Here is a 19,244-nt window from a genome sequence, read left to right as displayed (position 1 = left end):
TCTTTAGTCCCGGTTTGCTACAACCGGGACTAAAGATCCTCCTAGCTTTAAAAAAATAATGCCTCCCACCGCTGCGCTCCGTGAGATTCAAACCCAAGACCTCATGCACTGCCTCGCGCGTAGCTTACCACCCCACCTACACAACACATCTTACAATGGATGGGATGCTTTCCTTTTGAACTAACATATCCGGGGACCTTTAGTCCCGGTTGGTGTTACCAACCGGGACTAAAGGGTCCTTTAGTCCGGGTTGGTGTTACCAACCGAGACTAAAGGGTTTACCTTTAGTCTGGGTTGGTATTATCAACCGAGACTAAAGGTTGGAGGACTTTTAGTCCCAGTTTGGGCAGGAACCTTTAGTCTCAGTTGGAGACACCAACCGGGACTAAAGCCTCTCTAGTCCTGGGGGCAAAAAATGCCAAGGCTAATGTCAAATTGAGACATCGTTCTAAAGTCTGTTCTCTAGTAGTGCGCGTTTTGCAACGTCGGCGAGGCTGTACCAGTGATTTGGCGTGACTAATGGACTAAAGGGTGGGCGGATGGGCAACAGTAGCTTATAGGGATCATGGTTGACGCGGTGGTTTCATCAAGGATGGCCTAAGTGGAGCTGGCCACGTACGAGCCGGCGGGGCGACGGTGCTCCGAGACGAACACCGACGCGTCACCACACCGCCGATGAGTGCCCTAACCAAAATAGCGCGAGCACCGGATAGAGCGAGTCAAGCTGAGTTCAGGGTTACGAGCAATTGAACTGCTATCAACCCTATGGGCCTTACCCCCAAGCCTACCATCTCAGTGGTGCCCATGACCAGCGACGAGCAAAATGCTAAATTGTCGGTCGGTAGTGCTCGGGTGGGCTTAAGGAGGAGGGGGATGCCTAATTAACTTCTTGTACTACTTCATGACATGAGGGATTGGACTGAGAAGGGGATGGTGGGCTACTGCTGCTATGTCGTGGCCCGCGGCCTCGACTTAACGCGGACCGGCCAAGACATGACGAGGGCACATCCGCATGGGGACATGGCTGTGCGAGCATAACAGAGGTGCGTCGGTTAGTGAGGGGATAAGGACGGAAACGGGACAAGCAAGAGCGCCAGGCACAACGCGCCAAGGCTACAATGACGCGTGGGCGATAGGACAGCGGTGGTGAGATGGTAGTGCTATGAGGCAGCCGAGACAAGTGGTGACTCGGTGGGTATGTAGAACGAGTGGCGAGACAGGTGCCACAATGATCAGACAATGACTACCATGGCATCGGCTTGGCCCCACACTTGGCCTGGCAGGTAGTGTGCACGTGGTAGCCACGCAGCAGCACTGCAGCTCAGTCTGGCCCTACGGAAAGCGACTGTGGCTGGCACAGCCCGGCGTGCGGCCGGCAGCCGACGAGGCCAGCCAACGGGGCAACGGCCATGGCCAGGAACGGCCAGGCAGCGATGGCGTGCTCGCGTGGTGATTATGTGGCTTAGGCCGAGAGATTGGGAACGATGCCACACATGCTTTTCAAAGCAGACCGAAATCTACTTACTAATTCGACGAAAGCTCAACCAAGTCCGTGAACCCAAAATCAGCACTAACGGCTAGCTAACGAAGCAATTCCTACCACTAGAGGATGACCAGAGAGGAAGTTGGAGAGACGCCAAGATAGGTCTGTCGCAAACAGAGCGCCAGTTCACGAACAGAGCGCCAATAGCATAGTTACAACACGTTTCGATGAAATTTGGGCAATTTTTAAGAGGGCCACATGACACCCAACACAACTACAACCTACACCATGCTCAAGTGCTTGCTTAGAGGCAACCAACAGTACAAGAACATGAAGTTAGTGTTTAAAAAATTTTGTCGGAATTTGAATGTCAATCATTTCCAGACTTAGAAAAGGGGAAGGTACGGTTAGAACTAGCAACCATTAGCGCTTTCATCACAATTTTTAACATGTCTAAACCTTATTAATTTCAACTAATAAGCATTTCACACAATAGTCCATACTTCATACTAACCCATAGGAGCAAAACATTTAAGCACTATTTAACTATTTTGCTCAATATTATTCTCTAAAAATGATACTTTAACCACAATTTCAACTTCGTGCAGCTTTAACGAAAAGTCCTAGTTTAAATTTCGGATTTGATTTTTGAGCTCCCTAAAAGCACTAGTTAACCATTTTCACTTTCTAAAATTAAAGTTGCATTCCCATCTACACTATTTGCTCATCATTTTTACATAAACACTATACATACGTTATATTTTGTTTTTTTATAGAAATTGTTTTTTGTTTCCTGTGTGTTTTAACTTGTTAAGATTCAAAAACTCGTTCGGCTAGATTTTCTGAGGCCTTAACCTAGGTGCTAAGCAAGCTCGTAACACCAGAGGTGTTACAACAGGCATGTATGCTCCGATGCGCGTCCATGAGTGGAGGCAACCAGAGAGAGCGCGTGGGAGACAGCCACTCGTCGTGGGACCCGTTGTAGAGGTAGGGGCGCTAGAGCGTTGCCGTTTTCTACCAATTTGTTTTGACCACTGGCGGCCCCAACTGACAGCCGAGGGAGGTGCGCCCATTGGTTGTTCGGCCACACGTCCGCGAGTGTGCAGGGGCGAGTGCGCCGCATGGGCAAGCGTGCGTTGGGCTGAGCAGCGGGCGCGTTACGGGCGTCCGAACATGTGCTTTTGTCCGGACGTCCAGGCGCTAGTAAGCCCCTTACTCAATACTAGTTTGGTTCTTTGGTTTTTGACAAATTTCTATTGATAAAACACCTAGACAGGAACCGATTGGTTCCTGGACCAACGAAGTTTGGGCGACGGTCAAAATATCCACCTGCGAAAATAGATTTAGAAAAAAGAAAAAGCTTGTCGCCGAGCCCGCTACTAGGCCTACTGACTGATGCCGCTATCAAGGTCCAATGGATATCTGTCATTGCATTAGACCGAGCCTACTTGTCCTCCCCGCCATCATCCACCATGTCACATCTCGATTCACCACACCACCAAGCTCCTCTTTGCTGGATTCAGGTTTGTCCCCACCAGCCTGCTTCTCGCTAGAGGCAGAGTCGACAGCGGCGGGGCTTCTCCTTGCCAGATCTAGGTTCATCCCCATCGGATGTGGCCTCCTTCTCACCAGAGACGGAGCCAACGACGGTGGTGTCAAGTGCAAGCAATGGTCCTAGTGGGGCCGTCGGCGTGCTAGTGGAGAGAACAAGCATCTGGGTGAGGGCGAGGATCGATGGATAGTCATGCAGGGGTGATGGGGTGCGTGCGGAGGCAGAGACGTCTGAGAGAATAGTGTCGTCCAAGAGACGGAGAGAGAAATATGAGAATGAGAAGAAACCCTAGGGTGCACATATATGTACAAGAGAACGATATGGGCTGGATTGGGCTTGACTTGTTTCATAGAGGTGGACCTCTTTGAGGTCCGTTCTGAAAATACCTCTTTATTTTCAGAGATGGACGCCTTAAGAGCCATCTTTGTTAATTGATTTTTAGAGCAATGCTGTCTCCGTATATAAATGTGTGCCTCTAAAAATCGGTGGATATTTTGAGAGAGTCCGCCTCATTTTAGATCCACCTATGTTAATTATTCCCAAAAAAAGATCTGCCTCTGTTAATCAAAAGCCTTATCTCCTAAAATTGTTTTTTACTAGTGTAAACAAGAGGATGCAGAGTACCGGAAACATAAAAAGCAAGTAGTTTGTATATCAACGCCCATCAGGAAAAAATATTCCAGAGTGCCTGTAACATGATGTGATTTAATATAATTTTTCTTTCGCCTAAAAATACATCAGCCAGGAAAAAGAGTAACATTTAACTCAACACAAACAGCAATATATTCCACCTCAAAACCTAATTGGTTAACTAGGATCATGCCCATGCGTTGCAACAGGATAAAATTCTTATCACCGTGTGTTGTCCTAACATGTGTTGTACTATTCCAAAAAAATGTCATTCTAATCTGTGACTATTCCAACAAAATTGATACTTTAAGTGTGAAGTTCATAACATCTTGTTTCTAGTCAATCATCAACATTACATGAGTGTTTTCATGAAGATAAATGATTTTGTCATCCCCGAAACCTAAACCAAATTGGAACCAAGGCATATCATTCCTTTTCATCTGCCAAGGTTTATATCCATAGGTTACAATAGGAGCAAAACATTAAACTGAAGTAGTACAATAAAGCATGACACCATTGTAAGAAAAATAGATCCTAGGCCCATTTACTTTGGATTTTGGTGTTTGATGACCAACACAACCAAATTAGACTAATGAATTTACAAGTAATTGTTTTGTAGTTTAATAGGGTGTAAGACGTGACTTGGAAGAAGGCAACATGATGATCCCATGATCAACACCATAAGCAAGACCCTAGAAGCACAAGAGAAGACCCAAGATATCAAGCAAAGTCCAAGCACAAAGATAAGAACCAAGCCGGACGCAAGATCGCGAAGAAACGAGCTTCACAGAGGTGACCGGACGCGGTCCTTATAGCGATCAGACGCGTCCGATCAAGATGCTCGGCAACAGCAGGCGTCAGCAGCAGCGATCGGATGCTGAGGATTCAAGTGACCGGACACGACGATGACACTGTTCACTGTCGCGATAATAGCTCAGCACTGACCGGACGCTGGCGGATAATCGACCGGATGCAGGAACTGCAACATCCGATCAAGTCCAGAGAGGTTCCAGAGCGGCGATAGCGCGACCAGACGGGTCCGATCAACAGTGACTAGACTCGGCAGTACGTCTGATCAACGCGCACGCTCCAACGGTCGGGACGACTGGACACATCCGGTCAGAACGACAGCAGTGTCCGGTCAGTAGCAGAAAGCTGGGTTTCGCCCCAACGGCTACTTTCTCGGTGGGGCTTACAAATAGACCCCCAACCAACCATTTGAGACGTGGAGAGCTAGGAAAACATACCAAGGGTGTTGATACACCATTTTATGATCTCCACTTGTATAGTGCTTAGTGATTCATTAGATGATTAGCGTAGGTGCTTTGCGAAGTGCTTAGATTGATTAGACCATCGCTTATGCGCTTGCTTTAGTTTAGGCCTAGTGTTTAGTGTGGTTTGCATACCTCTTACCATTCGGTGCTTGTGCGCACCATTGTTGTACATCGGAGAGGCTTGTAGTCTTGCGAGATCACACCAACCGCGTTTGTGGTGTGGCCGTCACCGTGTGCCGAAGGGAAAAAGGCACGCGGTGGTTCGGCCGAAAGCTTGATAGTGAAGACGACAGGGAGCATCTGGGATAGGCTTGTTGGAAGGCATGTTGGAGACCTACTTGCACGTGGAGAAGGCCCAAGGCTATCCATGGAGTTACCCGACCGGGAGCTTGGCCCTTGCGAGGGATTTCTTGCGAGGGGCTCCAACGAGGACTAGGGGGAAGCTTACACGCTTCTCGATACCTCGATAAAAATACTGGAGTCATCGACGGGAGTTTGCATATCTCTACCTTACTCTTTAGCTTCCGCATTTACATTGCAATCTTAGTGTGTGCTTTACTTTCCTAGCTTAGTGATAGGGTAGTTGATAGGTTTGGAACCAATGTTGCATAACTTCTTTTACGGTAGAGATAGCAACACACTAGCAAAACCGTAGTTGCATATTTAGATAGTTTACTTTACTACATAGGTTTTGACTAGGTGAAATTAGAGGCCTTAGTTAGAAGTAGAATTTTAAGTTGCCTAATTCACCCTCGCTCTTTGGTGTCACGGTCCCTTTAAATTGGTATTAGAGCTGGTTGGCTCAATTTGGATCTTTGGCTTCACCGTCGTTGAGCCGATGCTATTTAGAGTGGTTGAGATTGATACCTCTAGGCCTCCACACTTTGACGGCACTAACTTCCCCTACTACAAAGCTAGAATGGCTTGTCACCTTGAGGCGGTAGATTTGGGTGTTTAGAGAGTCACTTATGACACGATGAAACCTATTAAGAATCCTGATAAACCCATAAAGAGTGAAGAAAAAAATTCATTTCAATGCTAGAGCTAAAAATTGCTTGTTTGAATCTTTTAGCTTGGATGTATTTAACTAAGTGTTCACTTTAAATACGGCACATGAAATTTGGTTAAAACTCCAAGAGCTCCATAACGGCACAACTAATGTCCGTGAGCAAAAACATTGTCTAGCTAAATAAAATTATGATTCCTTTAAAATGAATGATGATGAGCTTGTTCATGATATGTATTCTCGTTTGAATCTAATTATCAATGAGCTCCATTCAATAGGATTAACCAAGCTAGATGATGTGAACATCATGAGGAAGATCATCTCTGTGCTACCACAAAAGAAATATGCAAGCTTCATCACCATCATTCACAACATGAAGGACTTGAGCACCATGACTCTGACCATAGTCATTGGCAAGATAGTGGGATTTAAAATGTCACGCAAGATGGGTCAAGAAGAAGCCTCTTCATCAAGCAAAGGCAAAGCTCTCACATGTAGTGAGAAAAAGAAGATAAATGACAAGCAAGTTGAGACAAGCTCAAGCTCCTCAAGTGAAGATGAAGAAGAAGATGAGGATGATGATGATGATCAATCTTCCTCCTCCACCTTCGACCTTGATGAAGAATCAATCAAACTTATCAACAAGGTGGAGAAGATGATCCAAAGGCTCAATATCAAGGGTGTGCCCATCCAAATTTAAGATTTCATCTTCACCAATCAAAGAAATGAGCAAAGAAAGAAATGATGCTATGGATGCGATGAGTTGAGGCACTTTGTAGAAGTTTGTTCAAACAAGCCCACACCTAAGACAAAGAAGAAGATGTGTACGGACAAAGCCCTCACATCAGTAAGGTCATGGGATGATTCTTCAAGTGAAGAAGAAGACCATCACAAGAGACAAGGCCACAAGCACTCATCATCATGCTCTTCTCGTGTGTGCCTTATGGCACAAGGTAACAAAAGCTCATCCTCCAGTGAGAGTGATAGTGATGATGAAATGCCTTTTCTTAATGAACTTGTGCAAGCAAATCTTAAATATGCTAAGGCTTGCACTAGCCAACAAAAGAAGCTAAAATATTGCAAGAAAAGATAGATAGTTCACAAGAAGCATATAAAACATTGCTTGAACAATATAAGACTTTTGCTAATATCAATATTAAACTATCTACTAAAATTGAGCAACTTGAGGCTAGTGCAACAACAAATGCATGCACAATCAATGATGAACAACTTATAAAGAAAAATGAAAAATTAAAAGAAAAGTTAGCTAGCTTACAAGATGCATATAAAAGTTTGCTTGCTAAAATGGAAACCATGTGTAAACATTGTGATGAGCTAACTAATAAAGTTGCTAATCTTGAAGCCGTCGGTACAACCCTCACTAAGGCACCTAAAAAGAAAAGTTATATCTTTGACATGCCTAAAAAGAATGTTTCTACTTCTTGCAATGATTTATGTTTAGACTCACCCTTGTGCAACCAAATTTGTGTTGAGAAAATTGTTGTAGATACATGCACACAAGAGGTTGCAATGGAGAATAAGCAACTCAAGCAAGAAGTGGCTCGCCTTACCAAGGACTTGACTCAAGTATAAAAGGCAAAATGGAGCAAGCCCAACTTCATCAAGATAACACCGTCAAGGAAATGAAGAAGCTTGATAAAGGACAAACCGTGGTTTGCTATGTATGCCACAATGAAGGCCATAAGTCCTATGAGTGCAAGGTGAAGAATGAGAGAGGAGCTAAGAAGAAAAAGAAAAACAAAAAGGAAACAAGCAAGCTCTTCACACCTACACCAACAAGGTGGACAAAAAGACCTCCACACTTTATCTCTTGAAGAAGAAAAATGACAAGGTGGTGGCTATCAAGGTGAACAAGCAAGCCAATAATAGGGCCAAATGCATTTGGGTACCAAAGGAGATCATTTCAACATGAAGAGCACTAAGAAGTTTTGGATTCCGAAAGAGAAGTGAGAAGTCCGATGGATTTTGGGGAATTTGGAGACTTGGCAAAGTATGGGTGCATTTCATGGGGTGCATCATTATGGACAAGGTAATTGCTAAGTGGGTTAGTGAATACTATGAACCCAAATTTCTCTTCCCATGTTAGGTAACTAGATTTAATTTTTTGCAATTTCAATGAGCATCTGGTTCCTTTTCATGCCTAGTTTGCATTTGCATGTTTAATCTTTTATCTTGCATACACTAGGTATATCTTATGGTAGGCTTGCTCGGTTTTATTCTTAACCCTTGGAGCAAACCTACATGGTAAATTATTTAGGAGCACGGCACATAGTTTGTTTTATAATTGTTCATCTAATATATGCCAAAGTCCAAATTATAGATAATTTCTCCCGAATATCACTTTCAAAAATAATTCTCACATTCATGTGATGTCATCTTTCAAGTGGTATTTTTTATTCTAAAATCAATGTGCATGTCTCCTACAAGTATTCCATACTTGTGTGCACAAATTTAGGGAGAGGTTACTCTACAAGTTGGATGCTTTGAGACTAACACATTTTTAAGCTTATCATGTGTGTAGTAGTCTCATTGCAAGGAAAATAGAGTCCCCGAAGTTTAGCATCATACTTCAAATATCCACCATCTATTGCAAGTGGTATAAATTAAATTGGTTTCCACATGTGGTATTTCTAAACCGATATCATCATGTTGATTTCACTTTAGTATTTATATGCTTTCTTCATACATTATATAGATTAAACTCCCTTGAGCATTAATTTACCAATTATGCATAAACTATATTCTGCATCATATGTATGCATATATTTAGGGGGAGCTTAGTCTATGTAATGTGAGAGTCAAATTTAGTGACCTATTCCACTCCACATACAAAGGATCACCATGTTTGACCTTCCCTTGTGCTACTAATGTTTTCCTTTTTGGTGTTTGATTCTAAAGAGGGAGAATTTATAGGACCAAAAGCAAGTCCGATCATAATAATTTACAAATGGTAATGGTACGAGAAAATGAGGATAGTGGATTATGGAGTTAGGGGAGGCTTAAATCCATAATGCCACATGGAGATATTTGTAAGGACAAGATAAGTTTTCAAAGATGTTTACATGTGGTATCTTTTAGCATCATATAACCTTGCCCTTTACATTGCATCCTAGCAAGTAAATAGTTTTTAAATTCCAAAATTTTTATTATTTGCTTATTTTGGTCGTGTTGTCATAAATCACAAAAAAGAGAGAGATTGTAAGAAAAATGGACCCTAGGCTCATTTACTTTGGATCTTGGTGTTTGATGACCAACACAACCAAATTAGACTAATGAATTTGCATGTAATTGTTTTGTAATTCAATAGGGTGCAAGACGTGACTTGAACGAATGCGACATGATGATCCCATGATCAACACCATAAGGAAGACCCTAGAAGCACAAAAGAAGACCCAAGATATCAAGCAAAGTCCAAGCATGAAGATAGGAACCAAGCCGGACGCAAGATCGCAAAGAAACAAGCTTCACAGAGGTGACCGGACACAGTCCTTATAGCGATCAGATGCGTCCGATCAAGATGCTTGACAATAGCAGGCGTCAGCAGCAGCGACCGGACGCTGAGGATTCAAGTGACTGGATGCGACGATGACACTATTCACTATCGCGACAATAGCACAACACTGACCGGACGTTGGCAGATAATCGACCGGACGCAGGAACTACAGCGTCCGATCGAGTCCAGAGAGGTTCCAGAGCGGCGATAGCACGATCGGACACGTCCGATCAATAGTGACTGGACATGGCAGTACGTCCGATCAACGCGCGTGCTCCAACGGTCGGGACGACCGGACGTGTCCAGTCAGGACGACAGCAGCGTTCGGTCAGTAGCATAAAACTGGGTTTCGCCCCACCGACTACTTTCTTAGTGGGGCTTATAAATAGATCCACAACCGGTCATTTGAGATGTGGAGAACTGAAGAAACATATCAAGGGTGTTGATACACCATTTTAGTGATCTCCGTTTGCATAGTGCTTAGTGATTCATTAGATGATTAGCGTAGGTGCTTTGCAAAGTGCTTAGGTTGATTAGACCACCGCTTATGCGCTTGCTCTAGGTTTAGACCGAGTGTTTAGTGCAGTTTGCATACCTCTTACCATTCGGTGCTTGCGTGCACCATTGTTGTACATCGGAGTGACTTGTAGTCTTGTGATATCACACCAACCGCGTTTGTGGTGTGGCCGCCACCGTGTACCAAAGGGAACAAGGCCAGCGGCGGTTCGACCGGAAGCTTGATAGTAAAGACGGCGGGGAGCATCCGAGAGAGGCTTGCCGAAAGATACGTCGAAGACCCACTTGCACGTGGGGAAGGCCCAAGGCTATCCACGGAGTTACCCGACCGGAAGCTTGGCCCTTGCGAGGGGCTCCAACGAGGACTAGGGGATGCTTGTGCGCTTCTTGATACCTCAGTAAAAATACCGGAGTCATCGATGGGAGTTTGCATGTCTTTACCTTACTCTTCCGCTTCCACATTTACATTGAAATCTTAGTGTGTGCTTTACTTTACTAGCTTAGTGATAGGCTAGTTAATAGGTTTGGAACCAATGTTGCATAACTTCTTTTGCGGTAGAGATAGCAACACACTAGCAAAACCGTAGTTGCACATTTAGATAGTTTACTTTACTACATAGGTTTTGACTAGGTGAAATTAGAGGTCTTAGTTAAAAGTATAATTTTAAGTTACCTTATTCACTCCTCTCTTAGGCATCACGGTCCCTTTCAACCACATATAACAAACACAATTTTTTTTTTGAAAATACATTAAACACAATGATCCACTGAAGGGAGACAATTCTCGATGGTGTAGAACAGACAGGAGCAACAAAACTGATACTGAGAAGGAAATCGCCTCAGCCCCCTTCATCTTTCTAAGCATTGAACACACAATATATCTTGCGAGCAATAAATAGACAATTTCTTACATTTACAAGCTGCACAATAGTTTGTATCCTAACATGTATGGTCACTGAACTACTTGTGTTTGTTTCCCTGGACGAAATTTCTGGCATTGTGAGACACTGCTTAATTTAAAGAAATAATAATTCCAACTTAATTTCAACCTTGGATATGGGATCATGCAGCTACATACCTGAAGGTAACTCTTGAGGTGGTAGAAGTAGAAGGTGAGGCCCTTGATTACCGCAACCCCGTGATAGTCTTTGGAGTTGCCTATATACGAAAGAAAGGAATAAAAGCACATGAAAACTAAACCACTAAAATTCCAAGCAATTGATGAAGCATCTATATTACATATTATTCAGGCCTCTGAGCTGGGCAACGGCATTGATGAAGCGGTCATGGAGCTCAGCGATCCACCAGACAGGGCTTAGCATCAGGTGGTGAGGACGAGGCCACACCCTGGTCGCCTTGCCCACACTTAGGCTGATCATTTGAGCTCACAGCGCGCACTGGTGGAGCTAGGATTTCACAGCTGGGTATTCTACCTACATAAAAAAAATTTCCATGCAAATATGCAATAGTAATAAGCAAAGTACAAGCTCAGAACATAGTGGCATAGTACAATTGTCTCTAATAATTAAGAAAGATTACAATTGTCACTATTACCAGAATGTGAAGTCATAAAAGCTTAATAAAATAATGAAGCACAGTGGTGTAAAAAAATGCATTGACAAGATTTAAATTAAAAGGCATAATAGTCACTATTACCAGAATGTGAAGTCATGAAGGCTTAATAAAATAATGAAGCACTCTGTCAATCATAGCAAAATAGCAGGAAAAAATGCAAATGGCAAAGATATCATAATTATATTCATTAATTAGTAGCCTGAACATACTTCAGGATTTTGCATTAACACAAAAGAAAAACGGACAGTCATTGATGCATGCGTGCCAAAGGATGGCTAGTCTAGTTGGTTAACTGAGATATGCTAGTCACTCTGGCGGCACCCTCCAGGTCCTGAGTTCGACTCTCAGTGGGAGCGAATTTCAGGCTGGGGGTTAAAAAAATCCCCTCGCCGGTCCCAGGTGCCAAAGCACTGGTTTAAAGGAGACGGCCCATCTCACGGGTTACGTCTCCCAGTGTCGGGCCGAGGCCGAGGTTCGGGGGTTTTCTCGGCCTGTGTGAGAAGGCCTTCTGGGCGGCTTGCCCCTCGCAGGTCGAGTTTTTTTATGCATGCGTAAGACCAGGTTTGAGATTTATGTACAACAGTTTAGTATTGGTTGTTGATGTAATTTGTTTGGCACTTCCATATGGAAGACGATTTTGCTTTTCCCCCAAAATAGTTTCAGAATAATTTCCTACTAGAAAAATATACCTACATGCCACACTGAGATTGTTTGACAGATCACTGATCTGCTCCGTATGTACCTGCAACATGTTGGAAAGAAAAACAATATCATTTCTGATTTCAGCTACTGAAATCATTCCAAGACACAATTTAGTTGAAAACAAAGTGCTTTTCAGGTTGACACACCTTGAGGAACAACCACCAGCATCAGTAGCTGCTCTGCTTCTCTGGAGAAGTCTCTTGCGTCTAAACCAAGAAACAGCAAATGAAGTCAACAAGGTCACTCACAATTTACAAAGGGGAAAGCACATGCCAACAATTTCCGAAATCTTTGGATTTACAGAGAAGGGGTTCGGGAAAATCCGATGCATGATGCCTCAGTCAGTATAGGCACAACCATGGCACCGAGAGGGATAAAAAAAAATAGAGGAATAAGAAATCAAGCTTCTTATCAATTTGTTCATCACTTGTTGCCACTTATTATTTTGCGTATAAAAAAAGAAGCTGGTTGGCAGACACATATATATAAACCCTTAATGTACCATTATAAGGAGCAAATATATCTAAACTCAACAAAAAGGGAACACCCAACCTTCAGGCAACTCCAGTGCACCATGATACATGCATGCATTGGCTGGAACATGCCAATTTCTAATCCTAAGATAAACCTCCCTTTAATAAAAGTTGTCAGGTTTGAGGATATAAACCTATCAGGAATTCTAACAAGCCTGTTATTTTCAAGTTTTGGGAAAAAAAACTCTATCAGCTTTAACGTTTCTGTCCATGTGAACATGCTTGGATATAATCTATTCTACTCTCCAAAATCCAAACCCCATATAAATATTACTGATTCATTTGGACTTGTGCTACAGATACGAAACATTTATACCTAGCTTAATAGGGATTCTATATGGATCACGTTCAAACGTGCAGTTACTCTTTAAGAAAACTTGCATTATGCAATCATAAATTTACGCTTGGGGATAAATATCAAATCTGAATGGTGGCTTGGAAAGCCTGAAAGAAAAACGCGCAAAAAAAAAGTTTGACTTTGTACCTGTGCACTTTTTTTAGCACGCCAAAGGCGCGGACGATGGGCACGGGCATCCTCTCACGCTCCCCACCAATGTCGAAGTTCTGCAGCGACCTCTGCGTCTGCGCGCCCCACAGCATGCTCGAAACAGAACACAATAGTCAAAATCCATCGGATCAACCACATCATCTTGGCTGCAGGCGCAATGCGCGACAAAATAGATCGAGCGGACAAAGCTGCTATGCAACTATGGGGGCGAGGGCGAAACCACAAACTTGTCGTTGGGGACCTGGATGGGACGAAGGTGTCGTGCTTCTCACGGAAGCCAGTGGAGATCGGGTGGGTCAGCGCTGGCCGGAGTAGCAGCTTGGCCGCGGCAGTGGAGACCGACGGCGAGCCGGACGGGTGCGAATCTCCTTCTGCCACGGACTCCCGTGACCCGTCGACGGCTTATGATTCAGTTTCGGTGTAAACACAAAACGCGATTAGAATAGGTCTAAAACCAAAATCCCAGCCATCCACGGCTCACGGGTACGACTCTGTTCCCGTCCCCTCTCCACCCCAACATATTAGCCTCCTTCCTTCCTTCCTTACGCATCTCAGCCTGTCCTACATACAGAACAGAAATCCTGATACACAGGCTCTCTCTCACGCCGCCGGCCGGCGTTACAGGCATGGGGAAAATCCCCCGCTTGCTAATGGGGCGGTACGAGCTCGATAGGCTGCTCGGCAAGGGCAGCTTCGCCAAGGTGTACCACGCGCGTAACGTAGGCACCGGGGATGAGGTGGCCATCAAGATCATGGACAAAGATCACCTGTCCAAGTTAGGCGCCTAACTTGGACAGGTGATCTTTGTCGGCCACCCCCACGTCGTGCGCATCCACAAGATCATGGCCACCAGGAAGAGCATCTTCGTCGTCATGGAATTCATCGGCGGCAGCACCCTCAACGCCCACCTGGTCCACTGCGCCGGCCGCGGCATCAGCGAGGCCTCAGCCCGCCGCCTCTTCCAGCAGCTCGTGTCCGCGCTCGACTACTGCCACTAGCTCGGTGTGTACCACTGCGACATCAAGCCCGACAACATCCTCGTCGACGCCACGGGCAACATCAAGGTCGCTGATTTCGGGCTCTCAGCCCTAGCCGGCACGGCGCAGCGGGAGGCGCTGCTCCACACCGTATGCGGGACGCCCATGTTCATTGCGCCCGAGGTGTTCCTGCGCTGTGGCTACGATGGCGCCAAGGCCGATGTCTGGGCCTGCGGCATCGTCCTCTTCGCGCTCGTGGCAGGCCACTACCCCTTCAAGCACAAGGACACCACCAGCTTGTACCACATGATCCGCCGCTGCGACTACCACTGCCCGCCGTGGTTCAGTACCGGCCTCGTCGCCCTTGTCTGCCGCATCCTCTACCCCGACCCGGCTTGCCGTATCGCCATACCGCAAATGAAGGAAAATCTTTGGTTCAACAAAGATTTCAAGGAGATCCCACGGAGCCTCAGCGAGCCTGAGCTGCGCGACTCTGACACCGATTCTGACGACGAGTCGACGGCGTCATCTACATTGTCGGGGGATCCGGCCTCGCCGATGGCGTGCCCCATGCATACCTCGGTGTCGGCGCCGTCGCTGACGACGTCATCGCGTCCTCGCCGAGCCTCGACCTGTCCGGGTTGTTCCAGGACCCGAGCGAGCAGATGCGGTTCGTGTCCGCCGCACCTGTGTCCAAGATCTCCAAGCTGGAGGAAATCGCTGGGCACGTCAGCTTCACGGCGCGCACCAAGGAGTACCAGGAGAGCATCGAGGAGACGAGGAATGGGAACCAGGGCGTGCTCCTTATCTCTGCCAAGATCTTCGAACTCACGCCTGAGCTCGTCATGGTGAAGGTTTGTAAGAAGGCTGGCGACACCACTCAGTACCGGCAGTTCTGCAACAATGAGCTCAAGCCCGGCCTGCGTGGCCTCGTCGACGGACTGCCAGAGGACACCGGCGACTGCATGGCTTCCATCTCTGGATGATCGTAGTATCTTTAATTTTATTTCAACAGTTCTATATTAGTATACTAGTTTATTAAGAGTTTTCACAGTGTTAATGCCTTATAGTGTGTGTCATGGCACTGTTGTTAATTAGGTTGCTAAAAATTCTAGGCATGTGCTTTCTCATCCAGTACTAGGGCAGTTAAGAGCATGGGTTAACTGGGCAAAAGCCGAGTGTTTGTTGTTTTATGCTCAAAACAAGAACTGCTAATTGTTCATATTGATGTAAGGCTAGCGTAAAGCATTAACTTTACTTGACTGGAACATCGACAACCATTACACGACAACCATTGCATATGGAAATCGACCCAGCGTGTCTGTGTGTGCTAGAATATATTTTGCAGGCCTATACATTAGGATCCATTACCAAGGCCATAGGTGCCGCAAGCCACATTTTATCATTGTTAGAATTGCCATGGTCATGGATAACCTATTTGTAGTACGACAGCTTGCAAAAGGCATGTAGATTGGCAACCATGGCGCTGTTTGATGCAGTGCCTGAGAAGAAAATATAGAACTGACAGTGGAGTGTATAGTCTTGCTGTATATACCTTCCTTTGCTTGCAGAGTTTGGCAAGCTTAAACACATTTTAACCTTCTTGTCAGTTTTCCAGGCCAGGTCAACCGCATCAATAAATGCATATATAAAGTGAGATGCTGAACTGACTTGATAAGGACATATTGATTACTGTTGGCAAATTGGGAAGGCATGTGCTTTAACTTCAAGGCTGATGAATAGAGCAGTGCACTAAGCTATCAATGACATAGCTAAGATATAGAATTTTATTGGGATACTGTATTGCAAAACTAAAGAAATTGGAGATGGAGAAGACTTAAAGAATAGTCAGCAGTGATAACTATTCTGTAATCGTTAGTGGCATAATTGGGATTTAGTGTGTGATTGCATTACCTTGAGGCATCGCCGAGTTGATCACTATCAAGGTGTTCGGTTAGTCGCCTCTGACTTTAGGTCTTTGAATCAACAATCTAACAATGATGCCTGTAGCATGAGAATATAGCATTAAAGATTGATGGGATGGCCGAGTATGTAACAAAAATCATTACAGTGTGTTAGACGTAATATACTTATTGCAGGCTTAATGGTTACCCCCTAATTTATTTATAAAATTTACTGTAGGGATCTCCCCCACAGTCCTTGTGTAAAAAAAAAAACAGAATCATCTTGTGGGGGTGGAGTTGCAAATGGGGCAGGTGTAAATGGTCAATTGTTCTGCAAAAATGAAAACATGAGTAACAAAGAAGCTCACTTTGCATTTTGTGCAGTAAACAGGTAAGGCAAGCATCAATCAAGTGGACCTGGTCAGCAGTTAGGGTTACAGGCTGAAGTGATGTGGATTTGATTGTCAAACATGCGACACATAAGACCAAGAAAAAAGAAAGCAACTGGTTAGCCGTCATGTCCGTGTAGTATTTAGCAGCGAAGTAGTGAGCTTTTTGACCCCATAGAGCGATCACAACAGTGTAGTATGGTAATGAAGGGAATAAAATAAAAGAAGCACCGCAGAAAATACTCTACTAATCACAGTAGGAAAAATAGCACATGCCTTTTCTGACAACATACTTTCCATCGGCAAAGTTCACATTGCGAAGTGGGCTTCGCTCCTGTCTTGGAGCTCTGCAGTCTTACATGAGTGCAGCCTGTGAGAACTGAGAACACCATTGGTTCCTGCATATACAACTTATATAACAAACATCCGGAAGAGATGGGTTTGTCAGATAGAGGTTTGATATAGTTGAATATCCATATAGAAAACTACAGTAAAATTTAACTAATATTTTTATAGAAGCATAGCAGCATAAAGCAATAAACAAAGTAATCTATCTACCTTAACAATATTAAGTAATACCATTCTATTTTTCTATGCTTCAGATGGGGATATTGAGTACGCATACTCAAGAAAATTAGGAGGGATGATCTTGATCTCCTACACCTTTCTATGGGCAGTCTTATCAAATAAGGGTGGTCAACAGTTATGTAAAGATGCACACGAGCATTGACAACCTGAAAAAAATTGTTGTGGTATCCTTCTTTTAGATGGGGCATTAACATTGTTATCTATTCTTCCATTGATGTACCTTGTGAGAGGAACAGTTCACAGGTAAATGGTTATCAATTGTATTGACGACAACAAAGAGAAAAAATTCTTGTTCATTCAAGTATAGCCTAACATACTCTCTGAAGAAAATAAGAAAGAGAATGACCCTAACAATGTGCCTTTCATATAAGCTCAGCTATTTCAAATTGTTGTTGAGGTTCGGTAAGTCACCTGCGACAACCTTCAGCAGCAAAGAAACAAAATCGTGTTTGGGATGCTTGTTGTTTTTGCATTTGGAACTGTGTATGTGCGTACGAGAAGGGCAGCAAAGCCATATATAAACACATCAGTGACACAGCATCCCTCCAGCACTGCTACCTAAACCAAGCTTAAGCATTGGGATGGAATCAAATTAACCAGTGGAGGACGAACCAGGCTGTATTGGTTGAGGCAATGAAACGAACACATGGCGTGCGCCACGAGCATACTCTGTCAACGACACCGGTAGGAGGCTTCTTGCCCATGGACACTCCCGGGTAGCTCAGATACGCGCCACGAGCATACTCTGTCAACGACACCGGTAGGAGGCTTCTTGCTCATGGACACTCCCGGGTAGCTCAGATACGTTATCTCCAATAGAAAGAGCAAGAGATATATGAATATATACATCAATTGAAGAAAAATCAAGGTAAATCACAGGTAGGCCATGGTGGGTGGAGGCACAGCTAGGCCTAACTATGGGTCGTCCTGATTGTTGGCGTCAGATACGAAGACCGTGCAACGCCGAAGCAGACATAGATGAAAGGCATGCAGGTAGGCAAAGCCCACCGTTGCTGGACTGGCAGCACCTAGGCCTATCAAAGGTCCTCCAGGATTCTTGACGCTCCAGATTGGGGCGGCACAATTCCTTTCACTATCTGACCTCGTGCACGACGGAGTTGGTGGCAGATGTGGTCGGGGAGGCGGAGGACGCGGCAGGGCCGGATGCGGCACTGAAGCCCTCGCCTAAGTTGTCATCACGATGGTGGAACCAGAGGGAGAAGCTCCGGAAAGGAAACCAACGTGCAGGCCGAAGTCGAAGCCATCCGCAATTCCGCATACATCGTCGTCTTCGGTGAAGAGACGGTGGGGAAGATCATGAAAACGGAACTAAACCAACGAAACCAGCGATCAGACGACCGTTTACACAGCCTCCGGTAATAATTAGTAAAAGCAAGGGCCAAAAAATGGCACGACGAGAGGCGACGAAGCTTACCAACGCGACCGCGACCGCGACCGGCGGCGAATGCACCGAGGCGAGAGATCATGTCGCACTTCTACCACTTGTATGTTGAATGACTAGTCAATTTCCTAGTTAATTTCCGATTAATAGTAAAAACAATCTCATAAACTAACATACTAGTTAAATCAGGCAACATTAATAGTAATATAGCTAGCAACATAGCTAAGATCAATCGTGATCAATATAGTAGACGAACGACAATAATAGATTGGTCACGAGGCGTATACCTTTTGTTTGCAGAAGAAAATGGTGTCGCTGGTGATGAAGAAGATGCAAGTGTCACTGATGAAGATGATGATGCAGAGGGAGACGCTGCTGGTGGTACTAAGTCATCGATGAGTGGTGAAGGAAGGGCTCGGAGCAGCTGATGACGAATACGTCGGGACGTAGCGCTGTCTGACTTGGATGGAAAACGACTCGTCGTGAAAGTCGGGAACAATCACATGATGAGCACTTCCTACGAACCTTATTTGTCCGCTCCCGGTGCAGGATCATAAGGGCGAGGGTTCTGGAGACCTGCACGCAGATGCCGGGATGGAGAGACTATGGTGGCAGCGCAGCAACGAGAAGAGAAAAATACTAATTTACTGTCTTTGGATTTTCCAAACTAGAACTCCTAATAGTAGTTTTT

At 44.8% G+C, this 19,244-nt stretch overlaps 1 protein-coding gene and 1 pseudogene across 5 annotated transcripts; one reads left to right on the top strand and one right to left on the bottom strand.

The window, feature by feature from the left end:
• Positions 1-10,751: 10,751 nt before the first annotated feature.
• On the bottom strand, positions 10,752-18,903 carry LOC136529661 (uncharacterized). Of its 5 annotated transcripts, none has more exons than XM_066522736.1 (11): positions 18,841-18,903; positions 18,587-18,653; positions 16,840-18,480; positions 16,543-16,615; positions 16,185-16,274; positions 13,270-13,386; positions 12,399-12,458; positions 12,240-12,292; positions 11,215-11,408; positions 11,054-11,133; positions 10,752-10,953 (listed from the first exon to the last, which is right to left on the bottom strand). In XM_066522736.1, the coding sequence occupies exons 6-9, from the start codon at positions 13,383-13,385 to the stop codon at positions 11,269-11,271; spliced, it is 369 nt and encodes a 122-aa protein (XP_066378833.1). In that variant the 5' UTR covers position 13,386; positions 16,185-16,274; positions 16,543-16,615; positions 16,840-18,480; positions 18,587-18,653; positions 18,841-18,903; the 3' UTR covers positions 10,752-10,953; positions 11,054-11,133; positions 11,215-11,268. The 5 variants fall into 5 exon arrangements, with proteins under 5 accessions (XP_066378833.1, XP_066378834.1, XP_066378835.1 ...); XM_066522737.1 differs by having other exon boundaries at positions 13,270-13,367; XM_066522738.1 differs by lacking the exons at positions 16,185-16,274; positions 16,543-16,615; positions 16,840-18,480; positions 18,587-18,653; positions 18,841-18,903 and adding an exon at positions 13,535-13,571 and having other exon boundaries at positions 13,270-13,367.
• Positions 13,920-15,256, top strand: LOC136529660 (CBL-interacting protein kinase 25-like; annotated as a pseudogene).
• Positions 18,904-19,244: the final 341 nt, after the last annotated feature.

This window comes from Miscanthus floridulus, chromosome 19, assembly GCF_019320115.1.
Source record: "Miscanthus floridulus cultivar M001 chromosome 19, ASM1932011v1, whole genome shotgun sequence".
NCBI classification, from domain to species: Eukaryota; Viridiplantae; Streptophyta; class Magnoliopsida; order Poales; family Poaceae; genus Miscanthus; species Miscanthus floridulus.
Note: the sequence above shows the minus strand (reverse complement) of the source record. Positions and strands in the feature narration are given on the sequence as shown.